This window comes from Cladophialophora psammophila (assembly GCF_000585535.1).
Source record: "Cladophialophora psammophila CBS 110553 chromosome Unknown aczJe-supercont1.3, whole genome shotgun sequence".
NCBI lineage: Eukaryota > Fungi > Ascomycota > Eurotiomycetes > Chaetothyriales > Herpotrichiellaceae > Cladophialophora > Cladophialophora psammophila.
This window is the reverse complement of record NW_006912924.1, coordinates 1,510,255-1,522,938: the sequence shown is the minus strand read 5'-3', so window position 1 is coordinate 1,522,938 and position 12,684 is coordinate 1,510,255. Positions and strand designations below refer to the sequence as shown.

Sequence of the window (12,684 nt, the reverse complement as noted above, 5' to 3'; positions counted from 1 at the left end):
GCAATGATCGTTAGGGATTTTCCGGGACAGATGTATTGAATCATCTGATGGACTATTACCACAACATTAGTTGACTGCGGTACGAGGTACATAATACGGATGCTGTCCCTGATCTGAATATTTGGGCAGAAGAAAGATCGACACGTAGTTACCGCAAGCGGACTAGTTGAATCTGGGGTTCGGCTGACCTTCCCTGAGCGGGTATCACCGGTATGCTTCTCTGAGAATTTCCAGCTCAGGGGGGGATTGACTGATTTTCATTCCACGAGAGAGGTAACTTCGGGGAAGTGTTGAGTTGAGCCGTGGCATGTCTGGGGTGTTTCGATATCTGAGACAAGTTTTTGGATTCTCAAGATCCCAAGGGCCCCTTTCCAAGACTCCCAGCGTCCTCCAGCATGCTACCCCTCGAGATTTGACCCAGTTCGCGGAGGGTGACAGAGTGCTTGTTGATGGATCAAAGCTCACTTTCCCTCTGCAGCGGAACTCGAAGTACGATTCATCGAAGGGCCAAATCCCCCTGAACGACATCATCGGCAAACCAGTCACTTCAACGTACGTCCGATCTTCAAAGGGGTCTCTACATAAGATCGAAATCCCGTCGCTTGAGGACTATGTCACGCTCACCCCCAGGCTCGTGACTCCGGTCTATTCCAGCTATGCGTCATCGATCGTCTCTCTACTAGACATACACCCAGAGCCATACACCGCATTTCCAGACAAGGGTGTCCCACTACCCTGCCTCCAGATCCTGGAAGCAGGTACGGGTCATGGCAGCCTCACACTGCATCTCGCTCGAGCGATAGCCGCCGCGAACCCGCCTCCTCCGGCCATTCAGCTACCCAACCTGCGTAGAGTGACAAAGTCACCAACGCATTCATTCCCCGCAACTGAAGAAGCTCACTCCGAGTCTAATTCGCTCCGGCGGGCGTGGGACGAATGGAAACAAAGCCGTCGTGCAGTTCTACATACAGTGGAAGTTGTTCCAGCGAATAGCGTCCACGCCGAAAAGATAGTGCGTGGGTTCCGGAGGGGTCTATACTGGCCGCATGTGGATTTCTACACGGGAGGGGTGAAGGAGTGGATCGCAAACAAACGAAATATAAATGCCGAATTTCTCGACTTTGTCCTCCTTGATATGCCTGGCGTTCATTCTCAGATTCAACACGTTGAGCCCACGATGCGCGACGGGGCAAAACTAGTTGTGTTTGTGCCCTCGATTACCCAAATCGCGGATTGTGTGAAGGTCGTTCAAGAGCTGTCGTTAGCACTGAACATGGAGAAGGTTTTGGAACTAGGTGAGGGTATAAGTTCGGGAAGGAAGTGGGACGTCAGGTTTGTGAAGCCGAGAAAGGGGACCACCTCCACTAATACCGATGGAAAGACCAAACGTGCTGGTTCGGAGAAAGTGCCTGTTGTGGTTTCGAAGGCGGGAGATGAGAATAAGCTCTCGGATTGTGCGAACAACAAGGACACTGAGGATGAGGAGCCTGCTGAGGACGAAATCTCCCCGACATCGCAAGAAGACCAGCCAGTCATGGTCTGCCGCCCGCTCGTCGGCGAACGTACCTTCGGAGGCGGTTTCATCGCGCTGTTCAGGAAGACCTCATCGGAGTCCAGAGCACTGGCCGCAGAGTGGCGGCAGAGTCAGACGGGGAGGGCGAAGAAGCGAAATCGTTAGCTGCTTCCCTTCCCTCGACACCATGTCTCGGAGACTGGTATGTATATGTCCACAAGTTGAGGATTTGAGGGGAGTAATATACTGTCAGGGTTTGTACGACAACAGCAACCCCACCACCAGGCGAAAAGTCTGCACGATTTCACTGTAACATTGCGTTTGAAATGGCCTTGCTCATTGGACCCGAAAGTCTACCAGAATTGCGCATTAAGATCTTCTCATTGCTCGCCTTTTCTGTCTTCATGTTGCCTCTTTGAACATGCCGCCTGATGCTACATCCTTGACACAAAACAGTACAACTCAGGGCGTGCATAACCAAAAAAAAAGCAGAAGTATATCGCTGATAGAGACCCGTGTGGATGTTTGACGGGACACGAACAACGCCGTGCACCGTTCAGTAAATGCTGATCTTTGGCCGGCCTGTTGTCTTTGCTTTCAACACCTGCCTCCCCACCAAGATCTATCCCAAAAAGTCGAAATCGAACTCGACAACGAACTGTACGTTCCTCATTTCATGGTAGCAGGCATACTAGCCTTTGCCTTCTCTAGCACATTCTCCGCAACCGGCATGGCTCGGCTCTTGAGTCCGTTAGATTTCTGCTTCAGCTTGGCGGCAGCCTCCTTCAGCTTTTTCTCCCTGATGATTCGGATGTAAGAGAAGAGTAACAGGAACAGCAACTCCACTCTTTCCTTGGTCATCATGAGGATACCTTGTACAAGAAGACCCTTCATGAGCTGAGGACCAATGCCTTTGAAAAGAGAGCGCGGGCCTTCGTGCTCGATGATATATGCCATCACTTCGGAGAAGGTTTTGAAGGGCTTGCCTTCACGAGCTGGGGGAGGTCGGGATTGTAGGCCGACTTTGGCGACGATTAAGGGTTGGGTGCAGATTGTGGCGATTGACTTGGAGATCGCTCCGAGAACTGGATATGCATGTCAGCACGATCGCTACACATTTGTTCAGAATTGTCTTGTGGCTTACGGAAAGCCTCCCATGGATGGAGTCGCGCCCGACCGGGGAACATGATGTCCTTCAGACGCTGATAAGCGCCATATGTGATTGCTGGGTTGACACACAGCACGAGAGAGGCTTTCAGACCCCTCCAGAGTCCACTCCAGCCATCTTCACTATGCACGACCTCCTTACCCGTCTCCCATAGACCCTTCTTGTGACCCCTGGGTTGGGTCTGTTGCCGGGTGGTGATGACGGCCACGGGAATTGTGAATATCTGGGCAATTGCCCCTGCGACGGCACCCAGTGACAACTCAGCAGCTGTGCCTGGATGGCCTCCCGGAGCAGTCCGGTATTTTGTGTACAGAGACCGCACCACGGAGTACCAGTAGAAGTAGGCGAAGTTTGTGGAGGCCACACCGATCAAAGCGCCATTGACGCCCGAGTATAAGCCGATGATGCCCTCATGGTCGACAATCTTCTTGATAGCGTCCCACGTCGACTCGTAGTGATGGTGCTCGGCCGTATGCTGGTGTACGTGGCCCTTCTTCTTTATCTGGACTTGTAATCTTGTCTTAACACTGGGAGCCAAGTTAGCACCTTATCTTTTATCTTCCAGTCAGGGATTTCCATACATATCCAGTGGGTAGACCAGCGCATTTGCAAGCACAGCACCAGTGGCACCTGCAATGGCGCTTTCCCATGGCGCCAGCTCCCCGGGCTTTGTCATTGTTCTGTGGGAGCCGCTCTTTGAGCGTGGAAGAAGAATGGGAGGACGAGGTCTGGCCGGTGCTCAAGCTCAATGCCGAATCTTTTCGCAGTGATATAGACAGATAGAGAGCAGAGTTCTGTACCGAGTAGGGGGAATTGAGTTCTCGCTGCCGACCAGATGTCAGAGTTGGAGGAGCTGTGGAAGATATGGTCGACGGGAGGGTGGGCTTGGGGAGGAGGGAGGCTTGGGAGGAATGGTCGCGTAATTATTTTGCTAGATGGAAGAGCATCATTGATCATTCCTCATCTCTCCGAGAGCCATGGGCGATCTCGCATGCGAAACCCCGTGGGACATGGGTTGAGCGGTTCTCAGCGGTTGAGTGGCTTCGGTCATGGGCAGCTCGATCCTGACCAGCCGAGGTAGTGGCAATTCCGCCTGCCCACACCTGCCCACACCTGCCCACGCCTGTCCACTCTTGTCCACACCCAGCCTGCGCTTCGCCCTCATTTCGCCCTTCTCACACTGCCACCATTTCTTCTCACCTTCCCGAACCCCCGGCCCGTTTCCGACATTTTTCCATGGCCCGCTGACGTCCGTCCTAGTGGATTTGACAGAGGGTTGATCTCGAGCTAGTTAGTGCCTAGGTAATGGATGACAGTCTCTCCAGACTTGAAGAGCAGGCGCGCTCGATCGAGAGGACAATCCCCTCCAAATTCACTGGCAAAGCAGTGCTGGATGCTACAATCAAGACTGCTGAGTTGTACTTCCAGGCTCTGCGCCTCGCTGACACACCTTCAGACAAGAAAAGGCTTGACGCCAGGTTCAACGAACTCCTAGCACGAGCCGAGCGGCTCAAGGCCGCCCAGAATGAACATCAAAGTCCTGTTCCCGCGGTAGGACCAAGGGAGCTCCTCATACCACCTGTCTCCAGACGCGGGCTCACCACGAGAGAAAAGATCATACTGTTGGAGGGTGGTAAATTGAATGGTTTCAAGTTCAACCCTTGGACGGCTCCACCGTCATCGGATGAATTTGAGCTTCATGATGGGGGACCTTTGTTCACAGACTCGACCTCTCTGCCTCTGTCTCCGGGCCAGTTAGAATCATTTGATGGTTGGAGACGACCACAACAAGCCCTGCCGTCTGTTCACAGCAACTTAAATGGTCAAAATGGTCAGAATGGTTCCGGCGGGGCCCTCATGCATTTGCCTGAGCCGATGGACCTCGTGCAAGATATGACCTCCGACTGTTCGGTTGTTGCAAGCCTTTGTGCTCTAACCTCCAGAGTAGAGCGCGGCTTTCCAAAGGTAGGACAGGGGCTCTGACAGAGACCATCTCCTCACTAACCCCTGCTTAGATACTTCGATCCGTAGTACATCCTTTCGATTACGAAACTGATCGAATGATACTGTCGCCCAATGGAAAATACATTTTGAAGTTATATTTCAATGGTTGCTGGAGAAAGGTAGAGATCGACGACTATTTGCCTTCCTCCAAGACTAGCCGAGTTCTTCATGTGATTGACCGCCGACATCCTCGATTACTATGGCCGGCTTTGGTTGAGAAAGCATACCTGAAGGTCCGTGGTGGCTACGATTTTCCTGGGAGCAATTCCGGCACGGATCTCGCCGTTCTTACGGGATGGATTCCTCAGCAAGTCTTCCTTCATGACGAGGAGGTTGAACCAGACAACTTGTGGGAAGAAATTATTACCCACTTCCGAAGAGGAAATGTTCTCGTCACAATTGGAACCGGCAAATTACCGCGTCGCGAGCAAAAGCACCTAGGTCTCGCAGCAGAACATGACTACGCCGTCCTGGACATGTCCGCTAATGGCCATGTCAAAGAGATGCTTGTTAAAAATCCGTGGGCTGATGGTGATGTCTGGTTGGGGGCAGCAAGACGCCGACCCAACCGAAACGATGAAGCACCTCCGGCCGACCCCTCCGAAAATGAGGAGATGATGCCCGGTACTTTCTGGATGGACTTCAACAGTGTCTTCCAATACTTCGAGAACATGTATCTCAACTGGAATCCTGGACTGTTTTCATACCGAGAAGACCTTCACTTCTCGTGGGATCAGGCCAAGCCTACTTCAACTGCCAATTTGGTTGTCGACAATCCTCAGTTCGCTGTGACAGCGTCTGATACAGGCGAAGTTTGGTTGTTACTACACCGACATTTTCGAACAGGAGACTACACTCAAGAGACTACAAAGGGAAACGGATACATCGGCCTCTACGTATATGCTCGTGATGGCAACAGAGTTATTTCAAGTGAAGGCGCAAAGATACGCGGACCATTTGTGGACTCTCCCAATACCCTTCTGAGGTTCAAAGCTACAGCTAACTCGGGCTCTACTGTGGTATTAGTATCACAGAATCTACCCCCTGGGAAAATGAACTTTACCATTTCGGCTTTGTCAACAGGTCCAGTAGCACTATCGGAAGCACGACTGCAATATCCTCAGAAGTACAGCCTCAGCTGCGCCTGGAACAGATCAAATGCTGGAGGAAACTCGGATTCGACAAATTACCTGTCCAATCCCCAATTTCGAATGGCCTTGTCTACTACACAGAAGATTGCACTAGTGCTGAGAATTGTCGAACCTGATAAGCCTGCCACTACAGCAAAGTCCGATATCAACGTCAAAATCCTGGTACTCTTTAGCGACGGCTCAAGGATTACCCGCCTTCGCCTGCGGGATGTCCTCGCGCATTCAGGAGACTACCGACGTGGGAGTGCCGTTGTGGAAACCGAGCTAGGACCCGGTAGCTATTCGATCATCTGCTCTACATTTGATCAAGACCAGTATTCGGATTTCTGCCTCGACCTATACTCGTCCTCACCACTGGACAAGGGTGCAACTTTGACTCAGCTCCCAGCGGAAGGCGCGGGGCGACTGAGCATCCAAAGTGCGCCGGCAGTCTTCACAAATGGTACGAACCGGCTGCTCGCGCCTCTTACGGTTTTGAGAATGTCTCGAATTTTCTTCATCGCGCGATACGAAAGTGCTAGCACTGCGCGAGCGAATTCCTCCCTCTTCAAAATGACACTTGAGCGAGGTCAAGGACCATATAAAGAGATTATCGCGACCAGCGAGATTGACAACGAGGAATTCGGCACTGTCTCGTCGGGTCTTCGGATTGTCGATGTAGATCTGCAGCCTTTGCTCTGTGGGCCTGGCACTGGTGGCATGTGGCTTGTTCTGGAGCGGTTGGCGCAGGGCGGCCAGGGAAATGAGGAGGACAGGATGGCGGGAAAGAACGATGAGATATTGAGAGTGGAGATGTTGACAGATGAGAGAGTTGAGTTGGGCGCTTGGGGCCGGGGGGACGGTTGATCCGGGTTGCCGTTTACAAGGGGCTGGCATTGCCAACGGCGATAGGAAAGGATTTGGAAAAAGCATAGTATAATCCATCTTTTCTGGCGTCAAAAGAGTTGATGGCCCTCTGCTCCTCATACTCTAATTTTCTCCGTAGACCGGCGGGCTGAAGGTACGTAGGTATTGTACAAGTAAACCCAAATCCCCAGTCGGACTCTTCTCAACCTCTGACATCCTTGTGTCTTTTCCTTTGCCCAACGGCTCAGAAAGTTCCGTCCCCCTTTCAATCCCCTCTTCTAACTCGCCTGCTTCATGATCAAGCTCTTCAGCCCAGGCACCAAGCCGGAATCCACGACTTTCATGCCCAGGCCCCTTGCCTGACCGACGAGCCTGCTCAAGATGCCCCCTTCTCCACCACTTCCCAACTGATACATCCAGTTCAAGGCATCGACGCCGCCGGCCATAACCAGGCCCTTGCCGAATCTATCTGCGTTGTACCGCTCCAGGGCAAACCCGTCGCCAATGTCCATTCCGTGTTCCACGGCGTAGGCGACTGTGTTCGCCAGGGAGGCGGCATCGCCGAGGCCGAGGTTCAGGCCTTGGCCCGCGAGTGGGTGGACGGTGTGAGCCGCGTCCCCGATCAGTGCGATGCGGGGACCGGCGAGGGACGTGGCGTGGCGAAGGCGCAGCGGGAACGATGCGAGCGTGTTCTCCTGAACGGCAGTGATGATGGGCGCAGGACGAGAGATCGCGGGCGGTGGAGTATGCTGGAGACGCCAGCGGAGTTCGTTCTCGTGTTGGTCCGGGTCCGAGGGGGGAAGGGTGAACATGTACCTGATGTCCGTCTGCGACAGTCTCAGGGCGGCGTTGATCATTACCAGCTGGGCTTCGGGCGGGAGGGACTTCAAGTACGACGCGTTCGACGGAGTCGTGGACCATACGAGAGAGGCGTGGTTGTTCGGTAGAGGGAGGATGGCAATGGGCCCGCCCAGGTCCGGGAGGAAGCGTTGGTATGCGGTTGCGCGGTTCGCGAGGGGTTCCTCGGAGAAGAGGTCGAAATCTTCTGCATTGGAGCTGTTGTTGTCTGTGGGCTGAACCGTGAGCGTAGCCACTACGCCGTGCCGGTGGTAGTCCCAGCCGTGGGATGCTATGCCAGCGAAGCTGCGCACGGGCGAGTTGAAGCCGTCAGCACCGACGAGGAGGCGAGCTGCTATAGTGGACGGATGTTCTGGTGACAGAGACAGGGATGGCGTTTTTGATTCGAGCGTAAGGACCGGCCAGGTGGACAGGTTGAGGCCATTGGGGTCATCTTCCCCGTTCGTAATGGACGAGACGCTCGTGCTGCAGAAAAGCGACGATTCCGCACCGAGCTGGGCGATTCGTCCAAGAAGGCCCCTTGTGAGATTGGCATTCTCGGTCATACTGGCCACTGTCCTGGGAGGGGCGTTGTATTTGCTAGTTTCGGCCGTCCAGTCGAATTGAATGGCGGCGTCGTTGGCGGCGTCCCAGACTTGCATCTCATCGTAAGCTTGAACGCGAGATTGGTCGACATGTTGCCACGCGCCTGTCTTCTCGAGAAAGGAGACTGATGAGGGTGTCAGGCTACTGGCACGATTCGAGTATTTATCCTCGGGCAAACTCCATTGGCGGAGTTTCGAGAGATCTTGAGTCTCGATCAAGGCAGTTTTCAGATGAGATGTTATGGGCGATGATTCTTGCCGAGGCGGTTAGCGGTCGACCGTTCGCGGCGACAAGGAGGAAAGAACTATACTTAACGCGGCGAGGAGGGCGAGACCAGCTGGTCCGCCGCCAACTGTCACAATGTCGAAGACTTCAGGAGGTGATGATGCATTGGTTGATGCGAATCGTCGTTGTCTGGTTAAGCTCAGGGTCTTCCGGCACTGGATGCACATAAAGCGTGCGTCGGCGACAGATAATTTGGCCGGCATCTTAATGAGCCACGGCTTTGTGATGTCTGCGGCAGGTCAGGAGCAGTGTAGTTGAACCTATAGCATCACCGTGTCACAAAAGTCAATGGGAGAAACACGGAAGGTGAAGGAGAGAGTTATCAACTGTGAGGTCGGAGACTAATCTTTCTGACCAATCATGATCGTTCATCGCTAGCCTTGCTCAGCCTGAAGGCTTTGAATGCCCACGAGGCTGAAAGCGCATGTAACCAGCTTAGTACAATACGGTTTGCCGAACTCCAGGCGGCCACTCTGGTTTGTCCTGCAAATATAACCAAAAGCTCCTCAGCTCGTTTGTTTCATGGCCGATGTGCGTATCCCTGGGGCGCTTGGGCATAGCGGCCATTTACATAGTACAGACAGACATTCGAGTCATCAACGCCGTCCAATCTATCGTATACATGCTCAACTTCGCCGAATAGCACCATGTGATCTTCAATTTCTACTGCCTTTTCTGGGAGATACCGGCACCTGATCTGAAGTTTGGGAAAATATTGGATGATGGGGGGTGAATTCGCTAGCAATGCTGACGGTGTGTCCGATCGCCACCGGGCAAACGTAGCCAAAGTCCCATCACTTGAGTGAAAGGGGCAATACAGGTTGCCGCGCGCGAATTTCTCCGCGATTTCTCTCCCGGTTTGATCGCAGAGAAATAGGTGAACATTAAAGAGGCCGGAAGCTCTGATGGCCCCGTATGTCGTAGATATCTGCTTGATGTTGAAAGAAACAATCGGCGTCGGGTCCAACGTTACAGTGTTGAAGGAAGATACTGTAGCTCCTCGCCATGTGGAAGGACCGCCGTCGGCATGGGCAGATGTATCGGTAGAGGTAATGACAGCAACAGGATGGGGCACGTGGCGCATCAAACCCTTGACTCTCTCGCGAAGAGGTCGGTCTCGCCGGATTTGCGGATGGACATGACGGGCGCCCTGACTATTTTGACCCTTGGTGACTGCAGAGACGGTCCCTGGGTCGAAAGGTTGAATGTGAGATGGATCGCTCACCGACTCCGATTGCGACTCATCCCGTTCCGTTGCAGGCCTTGGCTTTTGGACGGCTTTACTTGAGGCAGAACGCCTGACATTGGCACGGAGACTTGTCGCTTTCGAGTCGGCTGGTGCCCGGGGAGATGTTACTGTCGAGCTGGGGCGTCGACAGACACCAGAGATTTGTTGTGGGGCACAGAAGTGGCGGCCAGAGACGCGACAGACTCGTTGAAATTGCGCTGGTTAATAGAGTCAGCAGGAGTGAACCCGATATGGCGGCATCGTGGACCTACGATGCAAAGTGCCCCTTTTTAATGGTAGTGAACAGGCAGAGCTCATCCCAATCAGATTGCCTGAGCCGCGTATAGAGCTCATAGCGAGGACTGGATGGGCGAGCAGGGCCGGCGTCCCGCCATTAGATACAGCACCATATGGTATGCATATTCTCCAGTTCAAACTTGGACTAAACCAAACCGAATACCTACGGAGATATAGATGATTATAACTGGACGTGCTGACGAAGCTTGTTTCGATCCGACTCGGAGACAAAACATCTCTTGGCGGATTTGCCGCGTTTGTGCGTATCCCGCAACCATCGAAGCATCCAGGACCATATACAGTAGACATGACGTCGCGCCTTCGACCTGTTCCCTCCCTCAATCAATTCTTCTCCACGCCCAATACGGGATGGGATTTAGGGGTAGCTACAGGGGCGGTTTTAACCCGTGACGCAATTGATGCACTCCCGTCTCCCGACAGGTCCAATGAAGTCATCGCTGAGTAGAATATGTCCTTCGCCGGTTTGTCAAATACCAACCCAATCCACATGAACGAGTCCATCATGTCCCGGAAACCACTCCATGAATCGACCGCACATCGTTCAATGGTTGATTTCAACCAAGCCTTCAGCCAGGCACTACCAGGCTCGTTAAACACTGCCACAGCGCCGACCATGAGAAGCCAAAGCAACAGTTGAGGCCACTGTTCTTCCAAAATGTCGAGACCAACGAGACATTCTTGGTAAGTAGTGGACAAAGATGTCCTTCGTACCCTGACGTCTGGTAGTTGCAAGAAGACCTGTGAGGAGAAGGCTAACAATCCGAGCCGGATGGCCGCGTCAAGAGACCCAGGTGCAAAGCTCAGATGAAGAAGCCGATACATGATTGAAGCCGTTGCCTGGAGCAGAATTTCTTCAGAAAGCTTGCGTTTAGTTCTGGCGGCGCGGCTGATCTGTAAGCAAAATCTCTTCATCGCTCTCCACACTACGGCTATTTCTTCATTGATGATGCTGAGAAACTGCTCTGAGTAAGGCCAGAAACTCGGCGTGTCGGCTGACTCTGGAATGGATATCGACATTTGGTCTGGGAATGGTAGGAAGGACTCGCGGGGACAGGTGTTTGAGAAGAAGACAGGCTTTGAACTAGTCTCGATCGCCAACCCAATGTCGCATCTGTACCATATGAGATATTCTGCCAGGCAAGGAAAAGCAAGAGCAGGGTTGACAGGGCGTTGCAGAGATGCATACCTGAAGATCTCCATCGCAAGTCTCATCTTATGAATGATGGTGGTAATCCCTCCTCTTAGATTGATCATCATGCGAAGGCCCTCCATGTGATGTTTCGCAGAGTCAAAGTCTCCAATCATACGGGCGTGAAGTGCAAGAGCAATGACGACCATAATTGTGGGATTGGCAATTTTCAGGTCTTCATCTGTAGAGTCCAGTCGCTCACGCAGAAGCTGAAGGGCCTTCAAGAAATGTGGGGACGTGGATTGGACTGCATGATGATCTTCACGACCGAGCATCAATCCGACGTACGCATGAGTCCCCAGTGCAGTAGCGTGAACGAAGGCGGCGTCAGACGCCATGGGACCAACTAGTACCCTATCTTTCTTGTCGAAGGAAATGCACGCCTCCAGTGGTACGGTGGCTTGCCTTGCGAGAGATGAATCTGGATTTCCGTACAGTGAGCACCCAAAGTTCCTTGCATTAAATCCGTAAACGAGACAAACTTACAGGTCAGAATATCCGCAATTGCGGCTGGCTCAATCTCGGCAGCCAACTGGGTGAATGACCACTCTGAGCCGGCCTTTTTAGGGATAATCGACGAGGGTTGCTGTGTCACTACTCTGCCGCCATCAGAGGAGTTCCATACAGGTGCAACCTCCCAGGGTAAGGGATCTTTGGGCTTTGCTCTCCCTCGAGACTTTCCCAAATTCTTTCCCAGCATCACATGGCTCCTTATGAGCTTGCGTGTTTCCGGATCATCTTTCTTCTTCCCGCCCGCCGAGACAATGAAAGGCATCCCTGCTACTGAATGGATAAGTGAGCATTAGATCCAATCTTCTCGATGAAGGACTCCTTTGATTGCGCTAGGGACTTACGCGATGGTTGCGCCCGAGACATGTTGTCACCATTTGCAGAATCAATCCACGGGCGATGTTGAGGTCGCCGAAATGGTGATGCGATGGAATGCTCCTCGCAAGGTGCCAGTTTAAAAAGAGGCAATTGCTTTCCAAAACCGACAATGATTAGTTTCCCTCCGCGGTTAGATGTTGTATAGATTGCGGCAAAGAAAAGATGGCGAGGCCTATCGGCGTTTTACTTCGACTCCGACCTTGGATTCGAGGCAGCCTCAATGGCACCTAGAGCAAGTGTTGGGGTATGTGACTGATGTTTGTTTCAAGGCGGCGGCGCCTCATGCAGATATCGTTTTCCAATTCGGGAATAGACTGTGCTAGTGAGGCTGCCTAGACCCTTTTTGGTCAGGGGCACCAGGGGTGCATAACCGCCACACCGTTGCACACCCTAACGTCAACCATCAGTCTACTCGGAACATGCTTCGCCTTGACCTTGTTGACCTTGTTAGCTGTGAAGTTGCAATTTCTCTTCTTTGGTCAACCGAAATGTTGCCAATTGAGAGCTGAAGTGGTCATTGCACGACAGTCGCAACGGTAAGAGCACGTAGGTATATATTTATATATATATATATATGTACACCTTAGCCAGATGTTCTCCTCTGCTGTGTGTTCATCCCCAAGTATTAGCATCCATTTGCTCTTTCGTGTC

The 12,684-nt window shown here is 52.7% G+C and overlaps 6 protein-coding genes across 6 annotated transcripts; 2 read left to right on the top strand and 4 right to left on the bottom strand.

The window, feature by feature from the left end:
- Positions 1-307: 307 nt before the first annotated feature.
- On the top strand, positions 308-1,678 carry A1O5_02736 (uncharacterized protein; the record flags this gene model as incomplete). Its single annotated transcript, XM_007743350.1, has 1 exon — positions 308-1,678. The coding sequence occupies one exon, from the start codon at positions 308-310 to the stop codon at positions 1,676-1,678; it is 1,371 nt and encodes a 456-aa protein (XP_007741540.1).
- A 504-nt stretch (positions 1,679-2,182) lies between these two features.
- On the bottom strand, positions 2,183-3,357 carry A1O5_02735 (uncharacterized protein; the record flags this gene model as incomplete). Its single annotated transcript, XM_007743349.1, has 3 exons — positions 2,183-2,598; positions 2,658-3,208; positions 3,263-3,357. The coding sequence occupies 3 exons, from the start codon at positions 3,355-3,357 to the stop codon at positions 2,183-2,185; spliced, it is 1,062 nt and encodes a 353-aa protein (XP_007741539.1).
- A 629-nt stretch (positions 3,358-3,986) lies between these two features.
- A1O5_02734 (uncharacterized protein) lies at positions 3,987-6,682 on the top strand (the record flags this gene model as incomplete). The annotated part of the gene is made up of 2 exons (XM_007743348.1): positions 3,987-4,646; positions 4,697-6,682. 2 exons carry the CDS (start codon positions 3,987-3,989, stop codon positions 6,680-6,682), a joined length of 2,646 nt encoding a protein of 881 aa, XP_007741538.1.
- A 278-nt stretch (positions 6,683-6,960) lies between these two features.
- On the bottom strand, positions 6,961-8,613 carry A1O5_02733 (ubiquinone biosynthesis monooxygenase Coq6; the record flags this gene model as incomplete). Its single annotated transcript, XM_007743347.1, has 2 exons — positions 6,961-8,378; positions 8,436-8,613. 2 exons carry the CDS (start codon positions 8,611-8,613, stop codon positions 6,961-6,963), a joined length of 1,596 nt encoding a protein of 531 aa, XP_007741537.1.
- Positions 8,614-8,930: 317 nt separating this feature from the next.
- Positions 8,931-9,992, bottom strand: A1O5_02732 (uncharacterized protein; the record flags this gene model as incomplete). Its single annotated transcript, XM_007743346.1, has 2 exons — positions 8,931-9,856; positions 9,911-9,992. The coding sequence occupies 2 exons, from the start codon at positions 9,990-9,992 to the stop codon at positions 8,931-8,933; spliced, it is 1,008 nt and encodes a 335-aa protein (XP_007741536.1).
- Positions 9,993-10,277: 285 nt separating this feature from the next.
- On the bottom strand, positions 10,278-11,920 carry A1O5_02731 (uncharacterized protein; the record flags this gene model as incomplete). The annotated part of the gene is made up of 3 exons (XM_007743345.1): positions 10,278-11,067; positions 11,143-11,566; positions 11,632-11,920. 3 exons carry the CDS (start codon positions 11,918-11,920, stop codon positions 10,278-10,280), a joined length of 1,503 nt encoding a protein of 500 aa, XP_007741535.1.
- Positions 11,921-12,684: the final 764 nt, after the last annotated feature.